Source organism: Odocoileus virginianus, chromosome 16 (genome assembly GCF_023699985.2).
Source record: "Odocoileus virginianus isolate 20LAN1187 ecotype Illinois chromosome 16, Ovbor_1.2, whole genome shotgun sequence".
NCBI lineage: Eukaryota > Metazoa > Chordata > Mammalia > Artiodactyla > Cervidae > Odocoileus > Odocoileus virginianus.
In genome coordinates this window covers 8,565,231-8,588,941 of record NC_069689.1, presented here as the reverse complement: position 1 = coordinate 8,588,941, position 23,711 = coordinate 8,565,231, and the positions used below count along the sequence as shown (strand labels likewise).

Here is a 23,711-nt window from a genome sequence, read left to right as displayed (position 1 = left end):
CAGCATGAGCGCTAACGGCTGAAACCCCCGTCCCCCGCCCGGCTCGCAGGGCCTCGACCACGTTCACAAGCAGAGAGTGGCAGAAGTGCTGGGTGACGCCGAGAGCGCAGAGAAGCGGCGGAGCCGGGAGAGCCTCGGCGCGGACGCGGTCAAGTACGAGAGCGGCCCCGACGGCGGCGAGGAAGTGAGTATGAGCGTAGAGTGGAACGGGGTAAGTACAGCGCGCCGCGCGCCCGCCGGGCCGCCCCGCTCCCCGCAGGCTGCCTGCTTCTCTCCAACTAAGCTCAGTTAGCCGTTTGTAAGTTCGAACCTTCTGCTAATACTGCAGGCTGTCACTTGTTTGAAGAGATTGTCTTCTCTTTAGGAATCTGTGAGAGCTGTTGGCTTTCCTCTGAGCACATAATGCTGATTGAGTGTCCTGGTTGTTTAAAGCATACTCCATCATCTGGTTTGATTTTAATGTTAGGATTAGTGCGGCAGAGAACTAACTCGCTTTTTTAACTTAACCCATTTTCATTGCTAACTTCAGTGCTCCTAATTTCACTGACGAGGCTGCTCTAGATTTTGTTAGAATTAATCAGCCCTTCACAGGAAGATGATGATCCAAATAGAACTTGTTTGTAGACGAGAACAGGGCAGGGCCTCCCACGTGGCACCAGTGGTGAAGAACCCACCTGCCCATGCAGGAGACGTAAGACACGCAGGCTCAGTCCCTGGATTGGAAGATCCCCTGGGGGAGGGCATGGCAGCCCATCCAGTGCTCTTGCCTGGAGAATCCCGTGGACAGAGGAGCCTGGCGGGCCACGGTCCATGGAGTCACAAAAAGTCGGACTGGGTGACTCAGCACATGTGCACACTCTTCCTGTCCCGGCTCAGTCCACGGAGGGCCTTTGGGTTGCAAGCTTGTGCTTGCATCAGACACTTTTCACCTCCCTGGCAGACTCCCTCCGAGGAACGTCTTCCCATTGCTGTTCCCCAGGGTTGCCAGAGAGCACGTGGCCTTCTGCATGTTTTCCAGGGCGCTTCTGTAACGCTGAGCCGGTGTCTGAAAGTTCGCCTTCACAGGCGAGGGTTGGATGCCGTTCACCTTTAGTACAGTCAGGTCTGCCGTTCTTTTGTTTTTTAGGTCACGTTACGCAATTTGATGAGGGTTTCCCAAGTTGCTCAGTGGTAAGAATCTGCCTGCAATCCAGAGACCTGGGTTCTATTCCTGGGTCGGGAAGAGTCCCTGGAGAAGGGAATGGCAGCCCACTCCAGTACTCTTGCCTGGAGAATTCCAGGGACAGAGGACCCTGGTGGGGTACAGTCCATGGAGTTGCAAAGAGTCGGACTAAACAACAATAAAAAGTACAATCTGACCAGTTACAACTGTGCAGATGTTTTGCCAAATAGTTTAGGGTCTTTCTTACAGCCTGTCTTTTTGAATCTGTCCTTCGGGATTTTCTATGGCTATTGCAGTTGGGCACGGGTCAGCATTCTGGGCTGACGTTTCGCACAGAACTCTGCCGGCCAGCCTTTGAGGGAGCGCCTGTTTCTGTCTTTATCCGGCGGCTTCCCGGCTTTGATCTTCTGTGCCAAGACAACCAATCAGCATGTGCTTCGACCATGCGCCCGTCGGGCAGGCGCCCAGGGCGCGGCGGCAACACAGCCCTGCCGCGTCCGCGTCCAGCCCGCACTGTGTACTGTGCTCCCCGTGGTGGCTGCCGTCTGCGTGCTTCGTGTGGAGGGCCCGCCCGCCGCTAGTCCTGAGAAGCCAGGGGGCAGGGTTTGAGCCTTCAGAGTGAAGTTCTGGGGGAGCTTTCTCTTGAGACAGTATTTCTAGGTCATTCTTTCAGTGACATCATGGGATAATAAAATCATTGACACCTCAGGGTTCTCTTGGAGTCTTCACGGCTGAAACCCGGGGTGAGGAGAGCTGCTCTCACCCCCCGTGGAGGGGTGGGCCGTGGAGTCGTGGGTGCAGAGGGTGGAGGCCCCCACCTCCCTCCCCCAGTGCCTGCCTGCTCCCGCTTTCGTCTCACGTCCTCTCCCCGGGACAGGCTGTCACTTAGGACGTGCACATGGTGGGCACGGGGTGCCTCTTTACTTAACTCTTGGACACCAGCGGCTCTGCGTCTTTGACAAAATCCACTCCAGGGCATTTGGCGTGGCAGTAGGTTCATTGGCTGAAAAGAATCTAGATTTTAGGTCATCCAGTGCAGCGCCTAAAATCACTTTGGGCAGCATAAGGATCCCCCCCTTCAAATGGGGTCTTCCATGCAGCAGCAAGTAAGCAGAGAGCTCCTGGGGCTCACTGGGCAGGGACGGCGAGAGCCGGCTCAGACCACCCCGCCCCGCGGGCCTTGCTCTCAGATCAGCGTCCCTGGAAGCGTGGACGTTCGGGGGCCACGCTGCAGTTGACTCGTTTTATTTTCACTGCATAGGTTTTAAGAAGAGGCAGGAAAGCTGTATGCACCCTTAGGTGGTGTTTAAATTCAGCTTTGCTGAATCAGAGGAGCCCATTGTAAGTGTCACCTGGGTCTGGGGTTCACACACGCTGTCCCCACTGTCTCTGCCCAGGTGTGAGGTTAAGTGCCTGATGCCATCTCGGCGTGTGTGCAGGCTTCCCTGGGGCTCCAAGGAAGACAGATGAAGAATTGTTGCTGTTTGCAGCCACTTTCCTGTGGGCATTAAGATCTTCTCAGTGTTATGCGGTCAGGATAAAAGATAGAAATAAACTGAGAGTTGAGGCGGGCGCTGAGGCTGGACCTGTCTGTAACTTCACATTTCAGATCACAGGTTCTGCGAGGCAGCCGCCTTGTTCTTTACTATCATAAGGACTTGGTACACACTCACAGTGAGAAAATGCTATTTAGGTTTTATTTTATATTGGGGTTCTATGTTAGAATTAAATTTTTTAAAAAAGGATTTCACGGTAAAGAATTTGTCCCTAATAAATAAATGTGAGCCAAGTGGACAGAAACACAACAGGGTTTCAGCGCTGCTTAAAGGGTCTGGGAGCCTCTTTGGAGGGAGAGCGTCGAGTGCGCAGCCCTCACCTGGGCCTTCACCGGACCCCGGTGCAGGCCTTGTCCACACTCAGAAGTGACGCTGACCGCGACGGCAGTCGGAGCCGGGACCGCGGGCGTGGTCGTGAGCCCTGCAGGCGCTGCGCGGCTGGCTCAGCACCCAGCTGAACCGCGTGCTGTTAGAATGCAAGGGCAGCAAGCCTGCTGGGCATGTTCTAATCAGGTGAAGTTTCTGGATCAGATTCTCAACATGGTAGTTAACTTCTTTAGAGAGGTACCATTCTGTTCTTTTAATGTACCATAAAGATCATAATTGAAGTACCTGAAAGTGTAACTTCATCAAGCGTTGTTTTTAGGTAGACTCTTCAGGTCTAAACGTCACTGTCAGGATACGTCTCTAATGGTCCTGCCTGTAAAGACACGGATGCCCCATGCACGCTGACCCTCTCTGGGCGACACTGGCCCTGTGGCCCGCGGCCCACGCGTGTCCGCTGTGGGCTCTGCAGGGCCGCAGGCTGCACTGTGGTGAAGGACCTGCATTGGCAGCGGCCCCCGCAGGCCACCAGGAAACGCCGCACATCTCCCGTTCCGAGTGGAGTGTCAGCCTGGAGTGCCGGGCTCTCTGCTGGGGTCCTTCTGAAGGAGCCCCGCTCCGCACGCGCATTCTTGGCAGGCTGCCCCCCGTGTTAATGATTCCGAAAGCTATCTCACACAGTAAGCTCTTCCCCAGGATTACTGGGAATGAGATATACTGTTAATGACAAATAGTTTAATTTTTATTTTTAAAAAATGACATTAGGAAGTCAGCGAGAACATACCAAAGGGAGAGAATTTAAAACACCAAGTCTCCTGAGTCCGTAACTAACACGCACTGCTCTGTAGCTCTTCACCCCAGCCTCGCACTGTCAGGGTCTGTTCAGAAGCCCACTCTGCGATGCAGGTGTTCTTCCGTGGCAGGATAGTGATCTAGACTGTTTCCCAAGTTGAATGCTGGGACTCTTTCCGCCCCTCCAGTCTGTGCTGAGTAGAAATCCACCCAGTTTGGGTAGGTTTGTGCTGTCCTTGCACTGGTTCTCTCAGGGGAGGGTCCCGGGGGTGAGAGCGGGGGCGTGGACACCCCTCCGCGGGTTTGCTCCCCCTTCAGCTTACCCCGTGGCGGGGCGGGAGAGAGTGAGTGTGTGCGTGTGAGTGAGAGGTGCTTCTGGAACCTGCGTGAACTGACTCTTCCGTACCCCGAGTGTCTAGGACAGGAATATGATAAATGGCACTCCTATAGTGTAGCACTGAATTTTGAAGTGAACGGAAGTTGTACTATTTACAGAATTATATTAACATTTTAATAACATTCTTTTTCTGAAGAGCAGCAAGAACTTATGTTTTCTTGTCCTCCCAGCACTGATGGGGAGTTGGTAACAAGTTTTATTTTTCCATTTTAAAGATGAGAAAGATGAAGCTCGGGCTGGTTAAATGACTTGCTCAGCATCGCATGGTGAGTCAGCGCGGGCGGGTGGGCGCAGGTCCCCGCGGGCGGGCTCCCTGCTGGCCAGGACCAGGATGCGTGCCGCCGCGGAGATCTGCGTCCTTAGTTACTTTTACTTTGGATTATCAACTGCATGTTTAAAATGTGCTGTACTTTGGAAGCCAGTGTTTCTTAAAATTTCTGAAATGTCTGAAATGTCAGTGTATGTTAGGGGAAGCCCTGTCTGAGTTGAGAGGCCCCTGTGTGGCTCGGGGCTGCGGGCCTCCTGGCGCAGGCTGACGTGATCGCACTCCTCGCCGAGTGTGGACTCCTGTGGCCACTGTGCTTCGTTCCGGAATCTCCTTGTGCTCAGTGGCTCGAAAGACGTGCCCTGGCTGGCTGTCACGGAGACCTCTGCCTCGGTGCCAGTCCACGTTCTAAACTGTCGGATTTTATTCAGACGACGATTTGGCATGATGGGTAGATGAAGTAAAGGTAGCTTACGTAAGGCCCAGGACCTGTTTCATCCGGGGCTGACAGGAGCAGGCAGAAGGTCATCCCAAATACCGAAGCAGTTAAAACGCCGCCAAGGTGTTGTGACCTAGAAATGCTGTGGGCCGGGCCGCGCTGTGGGGGCGCGGGCCGGCCCGCTCACCGGCGCTCTCTCGTTTCTGTCCGACAGGCCTAGCCGCCCCGCGCGACCCCCGCTGTCTCCTGCATGACGGCTCCTCCTCTCTCCAGCGCTGACCGCTGTCTGTAGCACCCCTAGGATTCTCTGACTGGCCACTCCTGGTGCTGCTGTCCTGTCGGGGCTCCTTATCTCTGTATACGTGTAGTTTTGCCAGATATGTACTCAGTAATGCAGGCTGTGTTAATAAGCCACCCGCTGTGTAACCCGAGTCGGGCGGCCCGCGCGGTTAGCCGTCCCCTCTGTGAAAGGTAGTGGTAGTCCCCCGTGTCCCTGCCATGGCATGATGGTGCCCGTGACCCTCCTGGCTGTCAGAGCAGGGCATGTGCTCTCCCGGGCGCCCGGCGTCCTGGCGGGCCCTCCCCTTGGGGTCGTGCTCACGTAGGACCTGCTGTGTAGTCTTCATGTGGAATTTCGACGATTCTGCTTTCCTCTGCTAATCTTTAAGTGTGGAGTGATTTGTGTACTTGTGTCTTTCTAACTTCTAATAAACTCACCCCAACTGACCTGTGTCTTGGTGTCTGTCTGCCTCGTAGAACTTCTCACACTTTCCATGGAATGCGGCCTTGCCGGAGCTTCTACAGGGGGAGGGGTGGGGCTCCTGCTTATCTAACCAGGTGGTTCCTTCTGAATAAAATCTGCTCTGTACACGTTTTCACTTTTAAGTGTTTGATTTTCACGTCCAGATCCTGCCACGGGTTTCAGTTATTAATGTCTGAGTCAAGAACGGGAGAGCTGGGGGCACTTGACTTGTTTCCTACCGGGGTGTAAGGGCTTTTAGTTATGTGTATAGGATGAATGTTTTGTTTACCTTCCCCACTACTTTTATAATCAGCATGTAATAAAACAGTCCTTTAAAACTGAGCGAAGCAGCAGTGTATCTGTCGCACGTAGATGGAACTGTTAAAAGGCAGCTGCCTGTGTCAGATCTGCGTGGTTCGGGTCCTGTACCGTTATGTGGACCCAGCGCCTCCATATAGAGTTTGATTTTGGTGCTATTTCTAGAAGCTGCCTTAATTTCCTTGAGACTTTCTGTGTATCTTTTGTTTCAAAACAGTAATGTAATTAATTTTCCTTCGGGGATTTTATTACTTTTATTTGAATAAGCTTTTTCATGTTCAGACGTTTTCATATTCTTTGGGTTATCTTTAATGAAATTTAAAAAAGGAAGACTTCTGTTTGAATTGTATTTGCATACATGGTAAATTGGTAATTTCCATAGGACTCATATAACCAGCAAGTCGCAGACCAGCAGGTCGACCATGGTGAGGATTCTTGGAAGGAGAACCCCCTGCAGCTTCACATTTGTTCACGTTTCTTTCAGGATGGCACTGGATCTTTAAAACGCAGTGGTTCCTTTAGCAAACTCCGGGCTTCAATTAGACGCAGCAGTGAGAAGCTGGTTAGGAAGCTGAAGGGAGGAAGTTCACGAGACAGTGAACCAAAGAACCCCGGGTAACTATCTCCAGCCCGCGCGCCCCCTGCCCCGCCCACGCCCGCCTCACCCATTGGCTTCAGCACACATTCCAGCCTGCGCCCCACGTGGTAGCCGTGGAAAGGTTTAGTAGTTGCAGTCTAATTATTTGCCAGGACAAGTTGAGAAATAATTGTGAAATTTCCTGTTAGAAGCTAAAAGAGCTGAAGGCTTTAAAAAAATGTATGGAGTTCTTTAGTTTTGTTTCGTTACATGTTCAAAGAAAGCCTTAGCAGTGAAAATTAAGAATTTAATATTAAAATACTGAGCACACTAACTTTTCTCTTAACATGTGTTATTCATTTTTAAAGCCAGTTTTAATCTTTTGAAATCAAATGCCAGCTGAGTATATTAAATCCCATCATACAGGTATTATTATAGGAAGAAGATGGTTTGACAAGACTTTTTGTTAATGAGTTTCTTTTGGAGATTTAAAAAACCTTAGCTTTTGCCATGTGTTTAGAAAAGGGTCTCAGTGATGAATCTTTTAGGGTCTTTGGAACAAAAGCTTTTAAGTTGTCAGAGGAGTTTGGCTCTGAGATGCTCCTTGTCGTTTATGAGGGTCCTCAGAGGGGGGCTCTTTGCCCTTCTCTGTTAGGTGCTCACAAGTCGCCTGGTTTCTGGGTTACTTGGTGTAAACGGCTTCCTCTTTCTGGGCATTTCTTCCAGAAGCACTGTGCTGTGCTGACAGCTGGGCTGTGAAACTCAGTCTCCCTAAAACGGTACCTGCTTTTTAAATGTTGATTCTCAGCATGACTCAGTTGTAAAGCACTTCACGCTGTGCTGACCCGTTGCTCCTTTGGGTGCCGTGTGGGATGTGAAGCTGTGTCCCTTCGCTGTCGGGCACGTCCCGTCTCGTTCCTCCGTCCTCGGGGAGGGCCCGAGTCCCGAGACCACTGGTGTCGCCCAGCCCCGCCCTCGGGCCCGAGCCTTGCTGGTGGGGAGGGGGCCCGCCTCAGCTCTGCCCGCACGGTGTGGCTGGTGGCGGACTTGCTTTGGAGGCCAGAGGGACGGCTGGATTCCTGCCCTGCTGCTCAGCAGTGTCTGCAGCCACGTCTGCCCAGGGAGCCGTGTGCGAGCCACCGCCGTCCGCTGTGAAGCCGCCGCAGGGCTTGGACGCGGGGCTGTCGCGCTGGTGGCGGTCTGGCCTGCAGGAGACAGGCGCGGCTAGGCAAGGAGGTCCTGAGGGGCCCCCGTTTGACTTCCAGAACTAGAACGATGGGGTGCTGCCTGCCCCTCCGACGTTTGGAAGATTGAACCTCTTGTTCCCAACGCTGGGAGGGCTGAACCGCTTGCTGGGTGCCGGCCGAGTCCGCTCCTTCCGCAGCTGGCTCTGAGGCGTGCAGGGACCGCCCAGCATGCCCTCGGTGTCCACAGGCCGCCCCTGGGCGCACACATTGGCCAGCTGAGGGTCTGGGCGTCTTGCGGCCCGCCTGTAATGTGGAGCCCATGGCTTGTTTCTGCTGTGGCGTGTGTGGCCACTCCCTGGCGCTCAGTGCTGGGCCAGCCTGAGGGAGGGCCTGGTGAGGATGGACCCCATGGAGCAGACTGACAGTCTTCACATGTAATGAAACTTGGGATGGCATCTTATGGAACTTTTTGAAAAGTAAATAATTTATGTTTATTCCATCAAATGCATAAGAGAAAGTAATCTTTCCAGATAAGAGGAACGATCCAGTTCACTGGATGCGTGGCTCTCCAACCCGAGCGGGCCGGGGCCCGACCTTGCGTTTCTGGTGGGCGGGGGGCACACGAGGGGGACTTGCCCTTCCAACAAGGGCAAGCACTGGTCGTGCCAGTGCCGCTGACCGGGCCACATTTGACAGAGAGGCACTGAGCCGGGGTTGTGGGAGCGGGGTCTTTGGCCTGCGGTGGGCACAGTCCAGGAGGGCCTGGATGCCTTGTCGTTGCAGACCCTGAGGGTTTAGGTCAGGCTGAGGATGCGGTTCAGAGGTGTTGACAGGCATCAAGTTATTCTTTCATCTCATCTTGTAGACAGAAGTTTGAGCACAAAGGTGGTGTATTTTTCTTAGAAAACGCTAGCTGGCCAGTTACATCAGAGAATCGTGAAGCGCGCCCAGATGTCCGTGCTTGAGATCGGGGTTGATTCTGCGCTGCGCCTTGCTCCTGAGAGGTTCTGGACAGAGGAAAAGCTGTGCAGGGCTCCGGGTTCCTGGGATGTTTCTGTCCTGTCCTGGGGGGGAGTTTGGGGAGCGAGTTTTACTTGGTGATCAGTCAGTTAAGGCTTTGTTTTTGGTGTAGTTTGTTCGGTGAGACCCCAGGACGTGCCTGCCATGTGCCTGGCACTCTGCCTGCGGCACTGGCGGCCACGCGGCCAGTTCCTGGGCCCCTGGGCCCTGCAGCTGGAGCGCCTGTGTGTGCGTGTAGGCGTCTGGGTGTGCTCAGCCGCCACACCTGTGCTTCAGCCTCACGGCCATGCACTCAGCATAGTGGTCACTGTCGACGTCAACAGTTCAGATGCAGAATTACTGATACTATTAAAAACAATTAAAAATCACCCTTCATGTTGCTCCTTTTAGCTTTTAAAGCTAAGGTGACTTTTTGTTTGAGGTCATCCATAGTGGCAGTAAGCAATACAGTATCTTATAACTATCCATATTTTAAGTTTAGATTGTAGGTAATCTGCAGGATATATTAAGTATTTTAAAGGTGTCAAATTGAAGAAAAAAGTAAATATATGTGTAAATCACTATTTTGTGTAAATCCAAAGCCATTAAATTTGTTTTAAATTTTGGTTTCTGGGCAGAGAAACCCAAGCCTCAAAGTTTTACTAATAAAAGGTTATTTGTTTTTTCTTAGATTTAATATGGAAAAATCTATGAAATACATACTGCGTGCATGCATTTGATCTCAGTAGTGAGCTTTGTGGGGCCCTCTTTGGCGAGGTCGCTCAGGGCTGCATTTATGGGCCCACGGGCGGCACTGGCAGGGCCTCTCGGCTCCGGGAGGAGCCAGGCTTCAGAAAGGGAGGCTCTGAGGACGTTGAGGTTTATCCGCGGCATTCCAAGACAGGCTTTTTGACGAGGAAGGCGCAGAGAATCTGCGGTTTTTGTCTAACGGGTGCGGAATACAGTGTATCTGGGGCATCCACGTTGGGAACTGGGTGGGCCTCCCAGACAAGGCGAGTTGCAGGCCTGCTCCCGGTCAGGGATGGCCCAGGGCCCCGTGGTGATAGGCCGTGGAGGGGTGGCTTGGCTGCGCTCCCCACTCCTGGTGACTCACCTGCTGATGGTTTGTCCTTGCATGTCCGCCGGGCCGGTGCAGCATGAAGCGAGCCAGTTCTCTGAATGTCCTTAACGTGGGTGGCAAGGCGGCTGAAGACCATTTTCAAGTAAGGAGCCCCACCCCGCTGTAGCATCCGTCACCTTCCGGACCGTGCTGGCGGGGCCTTGGCTCTGCACCACCGCAGCCTCAGCACAGCCTGTCCGTGTATAGCCTTCCTGATCCCAGACGAGCAGACATCATGATGTCGTTTTCACAGTCGGCACGGACTTAACCATCGAATGGTGGGAGTGCTCGCTTTGGGAACATTCTTTGCATATAAATGGTCTTCAAAATGTTGATTGACAATTAAAAGCTAAATGATAAAGTAATAACAAAATTTGACCAGCTGTTACTGTGTATTATTAGTTTCTGATTTTAGCCTCCAGCGGTGCCAGCGTGGGAAACTAATACATCTGGCTAAGCTCTTCCATGTTTTTAAATGACTGAAACTTGACTAAGATGAACATAGTCACTTTGTCACCTGGTCTTACACGAACTGGCCATCTTTGCATTTAAGACCGTTGGCATCCCCCTCTCCATCAGACGTGGCCTCTCTTGTCTTCCATGTGTGGCCGAGCCGGGCAGCTGTCCCCTGGACCAGGCATCCTGGGCACTGCACCTGGCTCCCAGTTGCCTCAGTCCCCCTGGTGACTGTGATGTCCTTAGGCGGTGGCAGGCCAGCTGGCGTGCTGACCCCTGCTTCCCCCAGCACCCGGGGTGACTGCACAGGCCTCTGGTCAGGGGTGTGACCCCCGATCTGTCTGTCAGGGGCTGCCTGGGGCCTGGAGGATGTGTTCCTGGTGAGGATGGTGAAGGAAAGCCCCTCTGTTTTCAGAAGGTCGGGAGCTGATACAGTCCTTCTGTCTGATTGTTGTTTCTTGCACATGCACGTCTGAGCGTCAGGACTCGTGACGTGAGTCAGCGCCAAGACCACGGGAGGCTGGTGTCTGTGAGGCGCTGGGGAAGAAGGACCTCTCCGTTTGTTCTCACGCAGGAACGAAGGCGTTGTCTGGCAGACTCGAGGGCTCCGAGTGCCAGGCCCCCGGGGGAGGCAGAGCTAAATTAAGCCCCGAGGCTAATGTGCAGAGACCCTCAGAGCTTGGCCAGGGCCCTCCCCCTTCAGGGGCCACCGCCTCTGCTGAGTTCCATTAAGTTCTGCAGCCCTGGTGCCCAGGAGCTGCCACAGCCGACAGTGAGGCCGCTGCCTGCCGACTCCGCCCAGCTCTGAAACCTGCTTTCACTTGTTGTGCTGTGTTAAGGCTGCTCACGGAGACCGGCGCCTTAACCACGTCCTTGGAGAACTGGAATCGGAGATGGGGGCTGTGGGCAGGCCCCGCGCCAGGTTGCAGCCCCTTCGCACATGGAGATGCGTGTGTTCCTTTTAACAGCTCTTCTTTGTAGGGTTAAGTAACCCAGGGTGATTCTGACAGAGGCATCTGCAGATCAGCCCTGAGATTGCTGAAGGGAATCCTGACACGCCAGCTGGTTCGCTGAGGGTGACTCCAGATGACGCCCACTGAGCACGGGGCGCGCGCTTGCTGAGGGGCTGGGGGTGCGGGCGTCCTGGTGCCGTGGAGTCCAGGTTTAGTGCTCTTCCTGTTGATCCGGTGGGAGATGTCCCAGCAAAGGCGCTTCTAGCTGCCTTTCCTGCCCGAGCTGCGCTGGGTCCGGCGGTGGGGCTCCCCGGGGCTCCCTCTGGGGGTGCCCTAGCTGCACCTGTCCTTCACCCCAGCAGGGGGCAGGGCGGAGGCAGCAGCCCCCTGGGGTCGTCGTGGCAAGGTGGGGCTTCAACTTCGGGGGTTTCTCTAATCGAGGAACGGGCCACCCCTGCACGGGCCTGCTTGTGAGCGCCGTGGCCCCGGAGGCGGGGGGCCGCCAGGCTGGGGCTTCTGACACCGCCGCTCAGCGGTCAGGACGTTTCTGAGTGCTCCCTGGAGGTGCGTTAAAGGAAGGGGAGAGGAAGGCAGAGCCGTGTCCCCACGCGGGCACTGTGGCCCCTTCAGGTGCCCGTTTAGGTGGGGGCAGTGTGTCTGTCACCTCACCGCCCAGGGCGGGGCCACAGCGTGGTCCCAGCTCCTGCCTTCTTGTGTTCATGTTTTCTCCCAGCTGTGGAGCTGGTACAGGACGTGTGAAACCACCCAGGTTCCCTTCATGACCGTTGTCTCTAGAAAAACAAAGGGCATTCAGAAAGAGCGAATGTGGGGCTGAGGCCAGAATGCTCCCAGCTGGTGGAAACTGACCTCCCCTGCAGGGCCCTTGGTTGGCCCTGGCCTGGCGTGGAGCCCGCTGGCCCCTTTCCTGGGGGTGTGGTGGCTTCTGCAAGGCCGCCTAGAGGCAGTGTTTCGGTGAGCGGGGCCAGGCTGCTAAGAGCTGGCCTGTTCAGCGGGGAGGTGCCCTGTTCTGGTCTTTGAGGGAAGCCCAGTGTAATCTCAGAGGGCAGCTGGGGGCCCAGCCTGCCTGCCTGCCCGCCCACCCTCCTTTCCTGGTGAGGGGACCCTTGGGGGCCAGCACCCGTTTCTCGATTGTTTCTGACGAGTCAGACTCACCGCAGCCAGAGCCCAGGCTGTGGATGGTCTGAGCATCCGCAGGAACGTGAGGGTAGGGCTGTGTCAGGGCAGAGGTCGGGAGGACCCCAGCCTTCTGCCCCTCCCCTGGGTGCTGCCGGGATTCACCTAGTTATTTTCTGAAAGTTAAAAGTATTCCTTTGGTCAGAAGACGGCTGGGAATAGCACGTACCAGTCAACATCCTCTCAGGGAAGTAGCAGCCTCCCCGAGGAGTCGGTTTACGGAGTGCGGCTCTCGTCGGTAGACTTTATACGAGACCCTGGGAAGGCCTGCTATGTCTGTGTGGGGCCAGCTTCTGATGGGTTTCTGTTTGCGCTTGTGTTGAGTCGCCGGGCACACACCCTCCATGGAATCCCCGACACAGATGCGTGTGTTTTCACGCAGCTTGCCAGCACGGCAGGGGACGCGGGCAGTTCACAGTGTGGAGCCAACCCTCGGGGTCGTGGGCCTGCGAGGGTTAGGGTGTGGGCTGGGGACAGGCAGGCGGGCTCCTTCCTGAGACACGGAGGGGAAGCCCCACTGCAGAGTCCCGGGGCCTGCCTGCGGCAGCGCGCGTGCTGGGCGGCACCTCCGGCGTGGGTCGGCCTGCCTTCTGACGGGGCGGCCATTCTCGATCTCTCTTCTCACTGTGGGTGTGACTTGACTAGGAAATCATTTGGAACTGTCCATAGTTAATTACAAAAATGAACTTTTATTTCCTGTTGTAAAGTCCCTGTACTTTGCAGAAAGGCTCTTCTGTAAAACTCCAAGCCTGAAAGAAGCTTTTTCTATTTAACACTAGCCACTCGGTCTTTTAGGGTCACAGGCTACTTTGAAAACATGATGAAAGCTGGAAATGGATCATCCTGTCCTAGGAAAACACACACACACAACAGAGTGCCGATGGCCAGGGCTGGCGGGCCCGGGGCGCGGTGGGGGTCAGCCTGCACCCCGCCAGCAGAGTGGCCGTGGGGGGTGGACGTCCGGCGGGGGAGGCCCAGCACAGAGCCAGAGCTGCTGAGGGCCCGGGGCGGCAGGCCCCTTCCCTCGGCGCGTTTGTCCACAGCTGCTGGGCCGGCCGCCTGGCGGAGTGGGCGGGGGCGTGGCGAGGGTGACTCAGCCCTTTCTGGAACTGGGCCTGCGTGTCCTCGGTGCTTCCACGTGGGATGGTCATGGCCGAGTGGACCAGAGGGCCCGTGTTCTGTGCAGAAGCGCCGGCCGTGGTGGGGAGCTGGGTCTGGGCAGCAGTTCCTGCCAGAGTGGATCCCCCCTTTCCCCCAACAAGGCCAGGACCGAGGTCCCAGCCGCCGCAGCACACCGGGAGCTGCTGCCCTTGTAGACGAGTCCTCATGGGCCCAGAAGGGCTTTCTGCAGACGGGCTGAGCTGCCTCCTCCAGCAGGGGCAGCTCGGCACCCCGAGGGGGGTCCTGGACCCCGCGGTCAGCCGCACAAAGTCCCAGGCGTCCCCCGCACGCCCTCGGCGGTGATGGCGTAGGAGCAGGATGAGGGCGGCAGGTGGGGGGCAAACACCACCCTGAGGGTGCGGCCAGGCGGGCCGAGCGCAGCCTCCTCGGGGCGCTGCCGGTCGGCCAGCAGCCTCACGAGCAGCTGGTTGGCCCAGGTTATTCCCAGGGCTGGGGACATCCTGAGACGGGAAACACCGCCACGCGTCACCTGCAGAACCAGCGCCTCCCTCCCACCCCCGCCCCCAGGGCTCCCAAAGCCCTCCGTCCTTAGGGCGTCACTCACCCTGGCAGCCCGGCCACTGAGTCCTGCTCCTCCACGGCCTCTGTCACCTGGAGGGTGTAGAGCTGTCAGCGATGGGACCTGCTGGCCCGGCCCCGCGGGGGCTGGGGGAGGCCCACCTGGTTGACACACAGCACGGGGCTCCGGAAGGCGCAGCTCAGCCGCCGCAGCTCGGCTCCCAGCGCCAGTAGACGCTGGGCCCTGAGGGCCAGGGCCGCTCCGTCGAACTCGCAGCGGAAGGGGGCTGCCACGGAGTCGACGACCACCAGCCGGGCCATGCCCCGCGCCAGCAGCACTGACACCTTCTCACTCACGCAGTGCAGCAGGGTGTCCTGGGGGCCAGGGAGCCCGTCAGCGCCTGCTCAGAGCCCCCGTCCACCCTGCGCAACCCCCCACCATGGCCCCGAGCCAGGCGCTGCCGCCTGCACCCAGCGACATCGCCAAGGCTGACCTGTCGCCACCCCGGCTACCTACACCCAGCCGGGGGGCGCGGCACGGGGCCTGAGCCATCCTGTGTCCGGCGTGCAGACCCCCGGGCTGGGCCCAGGCTACACGCCACGACGCCAAGCGGGGCCCTTAGCACTGTTGGGAGCAGCCGTCTTCGGGAACCACCCCCGCCGGGACTCCCGGGAGCTGCCCGTGCCCGCGTCCCCGCCCTGAGTGAGGATCTGCTCTGTGCTTCACCCGCAGGGCGCCACCGGCAGAGCCCCTCTCTGTGGACAACGACAGCAGCAGCAGCGGCCTGGAGGACGCCAGCCTGAGCGTGAGTCCCGTCACCCAGGGCGGGGGGCTGCAAGGGCGGGACTCTCCCCAGGGCGGCCGGGCTTGAGGCCCCGCCCCCGGGAGGCCTGGGCCACGAGGCTGGTGCACAGGGGCGGGGCTCGGCGAGGGGCTGCCAGGACCCCGGCCCTGACCCGCCGCCCCCTCCGCAGTGAGGCGGCCGCGGAGGAGTCTAGCCTGAGCTGTGTGCGCGCGCCGAGGGCCCGGTGACGCCGTGAAGGTCGCGAAGCTGGAGGGCCTGGGGCGGTGACTGCAGTGCTGACCAGCGCCCTGACCCCCACGCCTCACGCCGCGAAGCCCCAGGACGGCACGCATGCCCCCAACCAGCCCAGCCCAGGCCGCTGCTCGGCCCGTCCCGGGCCATGTGTGATCATGTACTTTACTGTAAATTTCTAAAATTAAAACTTTATACATCTTAGCCTTTACTTTAAATTCTTTCTATAGTAACCCGTAAGCGGGGAAGGGCCCAGGTCGGGGCGCGCTGCTCTGCTCTCCGCAGCCCGGCTCCCTTCTGAGCCCCCCGCCCCCTTATTCAGCCACAGACGACCCCAGCGGCCACCTCCCCCTCCGCGGGCATGGCTTCCACACGTGGCGTTGTCCTGGCAGCCCGCCAGCGGCCAGCAGTCTGAGCGGTCGGTCCAGCTGGGGCCCCGGGGCTGTGACAAGGGGGCCCTCCCCTCCTCCAGAGGCAGACGGGAAGCGCGCTGGACGCCCACCGGGCAGCGGCCCCGTTCTGCGGACGGTGGGTGTCTCTGTGGCCGGTAAACGGGGCTGGCCTGGGGGCAGGAGGGGGTATGTCCAGTGCCTTCCTGGCCTGTCTTTCCTCGGGCCATGGTTGGCAGAAACATACAAGACGGCCAGTTCACCCCAAGTTCAGGCACTGCATAACGCTGGCCTAAGCAGGACCATGGCCCCCTGGATGCGACCCCCACAGGCAGGTGCACGCTAACCTCCCCTCAGACACTCACCACATCAGCCGCGTGCTCGATGAAGATCTGGTGGCCGAACTTGATCTTCGAGATCACGTCCGCTGGGACGTCTGCCCGCAGGCGCTGCTGCTGGGCGATGAGCTGCTGCAGACGGCGGCTGGGGAAGGCGTCCTCTGTGCACACGTACACGGCCCCTGGGAGGCCGCCGCACGGTCAGTGGCCGGCACACGCCCCCTTGCTGCGCTGCCCCGTGGGTCTTCCCTCTGACCCAGGATGGGGCTGGCCGGCGCCTGCCTCCCACCTCACCAACGGGACATCACCCTGGGGGTCTGCCCCTAGGCCATCTCGGGTGGGAGTGGGTGGCGTTCTCAGGGGCTCTGTGTTTTCAGAAACACCCCCTCCTGCAGACATGGGTGTACCCATCCCAGGCCCCGTGGAGTAGAGGTTCCTGGATCCCACTGTCAGGGCTCCTCCCATGGTTCTGGGCTACATGGAGGGAACGGTCTTTGCTGCGCCTGGAAAAGCCAGTCAACAAAACACCGGCCATACATCGCCGGGGCCTGAACCGCCTCCAGATCAGCCCGAGTCCTGCCGCTGGAAAGAACCAGGGCCCACAGGGGGCTCACAGAGGTCCCGGGATAGTCCGGTGGGAAACAGGAGTCTTTAAAAACGGCACCGTGACAGACAGACACACACACCCACATACAAAAGGGCGAAATCAGACTTGTACCTCACACCACATATGAAAACTGAATCACAACGGATTAACTACGAGAGCCCAAACCACAGCACTCTTAAAAGGCAAGCATAAATCTTAGGACCTTGGGTTAGGCAGTGGGTCCTTACATACGACATAAAAGTGTAAGCAAGGAAGGCCAGATAAGCTGGACATTATGAAAGTGAAGAACAGCTTCAAAAGCCCATCAAGAAAGTGAGGAGACAACTTACAGAAAGAGAAAATACTGTGAGCTGTGTATCTGATACGAGTCTAGTGTCCGGATGACACAAAGATCACTTAGATCAGTTCCGTCACAGACAGACAGATAACCCAAGGGTTTAAATGGGCAGAAGACGGGAAGAGACATTTCTCCAAAGACGCGGATGAGTGGCAGCTCGCGGCAAGATGCTCAGCACCACTGCTCATGAAGGGAACGTGGCTGGAGCCACAGTGAGGGCACACCCACGTTGGGTCAGAGGGACGAGGGCCAGCTTGGACGCAGGGGCTGGGCATCTCCTCCAGGCTTCCTGGGAAGGGAGCCAGTGCAGCGGCTGCTGAGAACAGTGTCTGGAACCTCGGAGCTACCCCGAGACCCTGCATCACTCCTAGGTGTGCGCCCAGAGCCACGTGCCCGTCAGCGGATGGAAGGGTGGTAAGTCAGCTGGGGGCTTCGCTGGTGGGGCAGTGGGTCAGAGCCCGTCTGCCAGCGCCGGGGACACGGGTTCAAGCCGTGGTCCAGGAGGACCCCATGTGCCCGGAGCAGCCGCTGCCGCGCCCGAGAACCACAGCTGAGGAAGCCCTGCACCCCGAGGCCCGAGCCCGAGCGCCGTGTGCCCAAGCTGTGTGCCCACGGCCTGCGCTCCCGGCAAGATGCCACCGCGGCCAGAGGCCCTGCGCCACGGTGAAGACTGGCCCCTGCTCGCCGCAACTTGAGAAAGCCTGTGTGCAACACGAAGACTCGGCACAGCCAAAGACAGATGAACGTTTTAAAACAAGGACACAGGAAGCCCTGGTGTTCAGCCCTAGGAAGGACGGCCTGATGCACCACCGTGGGTAAGCCCTGAAGACATTGCACTGGGAGAAAGGGCACTTTCCACGATCCCTTTTATTTGCAACGTGCAGAACAGGCGAGTCTGCAGAAAGTGGATGGGGGCCCCCGGGCAGGGGGGTGAGCAGCGGGTGCCCACTCATGGGGCAGGGTGCCGCTCTGCAGAGAGGCTCCGTCCAGAGCTGGAGGGGTGCCATGTGTGCGCAGCTGAGCAGGAGAACCGACCCCACTTCAGGAAGGAATTTCCCAGTGAGTGGATCACGTCTTGCCATCAGTAAGGAAGCAGGGCATGTGACCTGGCTGAGCGCTGGCTGAACCCCCGTGTCAGTCACCAGAACCCCCGCGCCCGTCTGTGAGCGTGCGAGTCCCGCTGTGACCTGGTCCTGCTCCCACAGAACTTCAGACATGGGGGGTAAGGAGCCAGGAGAGCTGCCCTGAGCGGTCAGGGCTGCCCACGTCCCGGGCAGATGGTCTGCGCACCCCCCACGCGGCCGAGCCCCTGGTCCCCACGTGGCGCCTACACACATCCAGAGAGGAGTACCATGCCTTTCAAAGTTAGGGCTTTCGGGTCTGATTCGAGGAAGTCACTTTCTCATCAAGACGTCCAGCAGACCCACGTTTAACGCGGTCACAGCGGCCGTGGGCCAGGCCCTTGTGGGGGACGCCCATTTACAGGCACCCCAGGCCAGCTCGTCCCTGCGGGCAGGCCCTGGGTTCTGTGCTCAGCCGGCAGGGGGCCCCTCTGGGCGTGAAGAGATGGGAAACGTGGGAAATGGACCCCAGGGCCAGCAGGCCGAGACTCCCGCCCCTGGCACTCACCAGCCCCCAGGCCTCCGTGGCGCTGCGGCAGCTGCACGGCCAGGCAGAGCTGAAGCGCCAGCTGGGTCTTCCCGGCCGAGCTGCGTCCAGCCAGTTCGGTGACGCCGTCCAGGGGCAGCCCGCCGCGGAGCAGCGCATCCAGCACGGGGCAGCCCAGGCTCAGGCGCTGGTGCTGCTCCGGGAACAGCCCCTCTTGCCGGAGCAGGTGCAGCGCTGGGAGCGGCGAGGGTGGGGGGTGACAGGTGAGCCCAGCCCTGCCCAGGCCCCCCACGCCCCACGCCAGGGCCCTAGCCCCGCGGGCATCCTGCCCAGGCCCCCCACGCCCCACGCCAGGGCCCCAGCCCTGCGGGCGCCCCGCCCAGGCACCCCCACGCCAGGGCCCTAGCCCCGCGGGCATCCTGCCCAGGCCCCCCACGCCCCACGCCAGGGCCCCAGCCCTGCAGGCGCCCCGCCCAGGCACCCCACGCCAGGGCCCTAGCCCCGCGGGCATCCTGCCCAGGCCCCCCACGCCCCATGCCAGGGCCCCAGCCCTGTAGGCGCCCCGCCCAGGCGCCCCACGCCCCACGCCAGGGCCCTAGCCCCGCGGGCATCCTGCCCAAGCCCCCCACGCCCCACGCCAGGGCCCTAGCACCTGTGCAAACGCCATGTCCCTGCAGGAGTGAGGCGGCTGCCCTCAGCAGGAGCCGCACATCAGGGCTGGAAAGGCGGGTCAGTCTCTGCAGATCTGGTCCAGAAAGATGCAGGACCTCCTTCACTGACCTCAGTTTGGCTGAAATCACAGAACCAGTCACAGGATGCAGTCAGATGTGCCGTCCACGGCGACAGTGACGCAGGGACAGCGGGTGACCACCAGCTCTGGGGGCCCAGCGGGCAGCGGCCAGCCCACCTGCTCCCTGAAGCTGTACGGACCCCTAGATGACAGGTCAGGGAGGAAGGGGCCTGTCCCCAGGGCAGGGAGCAGCGGCCTCAGACACATCTCCTGAGACAGGCCTGCGTGTGCATCGCCAGGGAGGGGCCACGGGAAGGGACCCAGCCCGTGGACGGCCAGGGGGGTGAAGAGGGAGAGTCAGCTCGCTGGCGGCACCACGGGGGGGTTTCGGGGTGAGGGGCCCAAGAGCTGGTGTTTGGGAGGAAAGGAAGTAATTTTGAGCTTAGATCAGTGTATTATTTTTAAACTAGTGGGGGAAAAAAAGGCTAACAATACATCAAGTCAATCCAAAAAAAGGCAAAAATGAGCATGCACACACAAATAACACAACATAAGGGAGCGTGAAAGCCAGCTTTCCCAGGAGCAGCCTTAAATACACACGCGGAAGGCTTCAGTTAGAGGTGCGCGCTGGGGTCAAAGGGACACTCAAGGCCTCAGGGGGGAGGAGCCCAGCCCCGCACACTCGGGGCTTCCGCCTACCAATGCTGAGCACCTGACCTCACAGCATCCTCACAACCACCCGGGGACGGGGAGATGGAGCGGGTGTGGGGACCAGGGTGGGGAGATGGGGGGATGGAGGGGGCGCAGGGACAGGATGTGGGGGGATGGAGGGGGTGCGGGGACCAGGCGTGCAATAGAGGAGCTGGTACAGCCTGGGGATGGATGTGCCCAGACGCCAGCAGACTCCTCGAGCATTTAGACAAGATCACTGGGCCTGACAGACACCTGCGAAGTGTGGGACTAATTGGAAGACAGAGGAAATGCGCCCATGAACAGGGAGATGAGCACTAACTTTGGGGAAAACCAGAGATCGTTAAGAAAAGAAACAGTCGCGCGCCCAGGTTCTGTCACAGCTGTGATGTCCCGGTGACAACTCTGATGTCTGACGTGGCCCAAACTGTGTTCCGACTGGGGCGGGGAGGGGGACCAAGGAGGGGCATGGGTGGGCGAGGAAGCCAGCTCCCGCCCCCGAAACGGAGGCCTGTGAGGAGGCGTAAATCAGAGAAGCACAGTGTTAGAAACCCAGATGTAAATACAGACACACGGCTAAAAGACTCGCAAGGAGTAAGGAGTCCCGTCTCACTGCAGACACTGTATGTATGGCTTCATGAAAAGTCAGTTACACACACACCAGGCACAAGCCAGCATCAGGGCGTCTCCGGGCCAGGAGGCAGAGGGTTCCCAAGGCTCAGACAGGCCACCCTGTAAACTGTTCTCCATAAAGTGCGCAGAAGTGCATGGTCACCCCACAATCACATCACATAAACATCAGCAAACACACCTTTCTTAACTGCAGCGATGATTCTGGGATGCAGGTCGAGCCGATCCAAATCCATTTCTTCAGCGGGGACAACCAGAGATGGACGACTGCCCTGGGACACGGGTTCCGACGTGCCAGCCGCCCCCTCGAGCGGCCCGGGAGATGAGTGCAGCGGAGTGACCGAGCCTAGGGGCACCAGGCGACTGTGGGGCCCGGGGCTCGGGATGCCCCCGTCCCCGGGACAGTGCTGAGATCCCCCCAGGCTGATCACCAATAACTCAGAGGCCTGGGCTCAGCCCACCCTGGCATGCGTTTCAGGAACCCCCGAGCACCCCCCGAAGGTCACCCTGCTTCATCCGCTTCAGGAAGGTGAGAAGCAGCCTGGTGTCCCTGCCCTGGCCCTCCGCGACCCACCTCTCTGGGGCGCAGGTTCCGGGGTCGCCCGAGTGGGGCCCACGCTGCACTCTCTGGCGTACGCTCCTGAGTGCGTCTCCGTGGGGATCTGGAAAGAGTGGGAGGGCGAGTGGTGGATCCCGCGGGAGCCCGGGAAGTCGGAACCGCTGTGACCGCCGAGCCGCTCCACCAAAGGGCAGCGGACACCTTGCCCACCTGGCCTGCAGCTCGCCCTGGCCACCGGCCCGGGGCAGTGTGGCGGGCGGGGTGGCCATGCCAGGCCGTGGCCACTCGGCTGAGGCCGGGCCCGGCGGCCAGCAGCAGGAAAGCCTGTGGCCCAGGGCTCCCGACGCTGACGGGGCGGCACAGTGTGGATTTGGCCTTCTGCATGGACGCTGCCTACCCTGTGTCAGGCTGTCCCCGATGCTTCGAGAGATAGGCCACCCGCCCCCTCATCCAGTCTGGTCAAGAGCGAGGGCCTGGCTACGCAGCACCCATCGGTCATCTTGGGGTGGCTCTGGGCCCTCAGAGGCAGCTCCGGGAGCAGGAGGTAGGGATTCTGAATGACCGTGGGAGGGAAGCCTGTGCGGGGACTCGGCTGGGAGCTGCCTGGATGCAAAACTTGGTCCTGAGAGCAGCTGGACACACAGAGGAGACCAACCGCAGGGCCTCGGGCCCAAGTAGAGTGGGTGCTGACAGAGCACCTGCTGGTACCTGACACTGGCCCGGGAGCCCCACCAAGAGCCCCGGGAGGGGCCCGGGTGAAGCCGCCAGGAGCAAGTGTGTGCTCCGCAGCATGCAGCATGGGCGGGCCTGGGCCGCTCCCGGGAGCGTCGCGTGCAGGGGTCTCAGGGGATAATTAACAGCAGGTGCTGCTGCTGAGCCAGCATGAAGGCATGTGAGCTCCTGGGCCAAACACGAGACTCCTCTCCAGGTGGAATCACTCTCGTGTGTCTCTGGGGCTCTAAGGGGGCCCAAGGACTTCTGTGCCCCCAAAACAGGCTGGGATGGGCCCAACCCCACTCTGGAGACAATACTCGGCTTCCTGGCGGCTTTACTTGATTCACACTGAGGACTCAAAGGGAGAAAGAGGGAAGATCTTTCTGAACTGATGCACTCAGCGCCTCTCCCACTCAACCGGGTACCAGACAGGAGGCGGCAGGGAGGAGCCCTGGGGGAGGCAGCCGGCCAAATCCCCACAAACTGAAACTGTTATTCTTTCTCTGAATTCAGGCAAAGGGTCAACACACACAGCTCCAGGCTGTTGCTCTAAAATCATCAAAGGTCGAGGGCTGACATTTACCAAAGTCTCTTCCAAGTGTGTGACAAGCATGAATGTCACCCCAGAAGTATTACAACCCCTGTATAAGCACAGATTGCTTAAGCAACAAGCTTCAGGTCACACAGCAAGTGGGTGGCCTGGGATGCAGGTCCAGCCCTGGGCTCTAAGCCCCTGACCCCACGTTTAAATCGCCCATCTGTTAACAGCTCCAAAGGGAACTGTTTGGACCACAGAACTCGGTCATCCAGAGGCTGGCCCGCCTGAGGGTGTCCAGCTCCCTCTCATAGACGTTTCCTTTCTTTTCCCGCTCCCCTCCCAGGAAGGGCGCCAATAAGCACGCCTTCATCCCAGGGCTGCGGGATGGAGGCTTCACCGGACCCCTGGGCGGCCACACAGGTCCTCCCCCGCCTAGACCAGCACTGTGGTTTCTCCAGGGCCGGCCAGCCTGGACTTCTGGCCCCGCTCCCTTCGCAGGACCCTCTTGCTCTTCTGAGGACCTTTCCTCTTTTCAGGGCCTGCGGCTTTAAGCACTCACTCCCCAGTGCCCCGGGCCTGCGTATCCAGCAGGCCCCCGCCTGGGCCGTCCTGACGGACCAGGGGACGCTGCAGCCGCACCCTGCCACCCACGCACACCTGCGCTTCCCACCTGGCTAGCTCTGAGCCCGACCCCACCCTCCGCGCCCCACCCCGCGGCGCCGGCGCGGCCGCACAGCCCGAGCAGGCTCTACAGCTGCGCGGGCTCACCGCCCCGGGACCGAGGCCCTCCTTTCCACCCCTGCCCAGCATCTGCCCGGCCCCCTCCCACCCGCGGGACCTGCGGGGGCCCTCGCTCTGCAGTCCCTCCTGCCCGTCCGCGGCTCCGCACCGCCGATCCGGGTACTGGGGAAGCGCCAGCCGGCCCCCGCCGCGACCCCCAGCAGCAGGGCCGCGCGGGCGCCCGGCCGGGCCCTGACCGCGCCCCAGGGGCCTCGGTGCCCAAGGCCTCCTCGGCTTCCGGCCGCCCGGGACCGCAGTGGCGGTGGCCACCCCGCGTCCTCACCTCGCGCGCTCTCCGCACGCTCTTTCGCGCCGCCCCACCCCTTACTGCCTCTTCCTCCAATGAGCGCAGGGCGCCCCTCGCCGGATGCGCCAATCAGAAGAGAAGAGGGGCCCACGTCGCCGATTGATTGGCCAATCCTAAGTCTCAGTCGCCCCGAGGGGGCGGGGCGTGCTCGGGCGGGTCCTCGCTGACCATTGGTGACTGGCCGCAGGGGGGCGGGGGAGGCGCCCTTACCTCGATTGGAGCACGCGGCGGCGGGGCGGATCCCGGGCGCCGATTGGTCCGCGTTCTGGACCTGGCGTGCACGACT

General features: G+C 59.4%; 2 protein-coding genes across 16 annotated transcripts in view; one reads left to right on the top strand and one right to left on the bottom strand.

Annotated features, from left to right (window-relative positions):
- The window catches only part of LOC110149418 (kinesin light chain 1), a 111,591-nt gene extending 96,189 nt beyond the window's left edge, over positions 1–15,402 (top strand). The window contains exons 13-17 of one of the 10 annotated variants that reach the window (XM_070477748.1): positions 50–211; positions 6,480–6,610; positions 9,915–9,981; positions 14,895–14,967; positions 15,137–15,402. In XM_070477748.1, the coding sequence (XP_070333849.1) occupies positions 50–211; positions 6,480–6,610; positions 9,915–9,981; positions 14,895–14,967; positions 15,137–15,165 (462 nt within the window). In that variant the 3' untranslated portion in view covers positions 15,166–15,402. Of the gene's footprint in view, positions 1–49; positions 212–1,126; positions 1,871–4,446; positions 4,498–5,149; positions 5,662–6,479; positions 6,611–9,914; positions 9,982–14,894; positions 14,968–15,136 lie in introns of those variants that run through there. The other 9 variants (XM_070477739.1, XM_070477741.1, XM_070477740.1 and 6 more) reach the window with 9 other exon arrangements.
- On the bottom strand, positions 13,151–23,711 carry XRCC3 (X-ray repair cross complementing 3). 6 transcript variants are annotated; one of them, XM_070477753.1, is made up of 9 exons: positions 23,636–23,711; positions 21,102–21,189; positions 20,709–20,873; positions 19,130–19,267; positions 18,499–18,711; positions 15,953–16,107; positions 14,324–14,536; positions 14,208–14,254; positions 13,151–14,103 (listed from the first exon to the last, which is right to left on the bottom strand). In XM_070477753.1, exons 3-9 carry the CDS (start codon positions 20,761–20,763, stop codon positions 13,899–13,901), a joined length of 1,026 nt encoding a protein of 341 aa, XP_070333854.1. In that variant the 5' UTR covers positions 20,764–20,873; positions 21,102–21,189; positions 23,636–23,711; the 3' UTR covers positions 13,151–13,898. The 6 variants fall into 6 exon arrangements, with proteins under 6 accessions (XP_070333854.1, XP_020767486.2, XP_070333852.1 ...); XM_020911827.2 differs by lacking the exon at positions 23,636–23,711 and adding an exon at positions 23,402–23,444; XM_070477751.1 differs by lacking the exon at positions 23,636–23,711 and adding an exon at positions 23,177–23,395.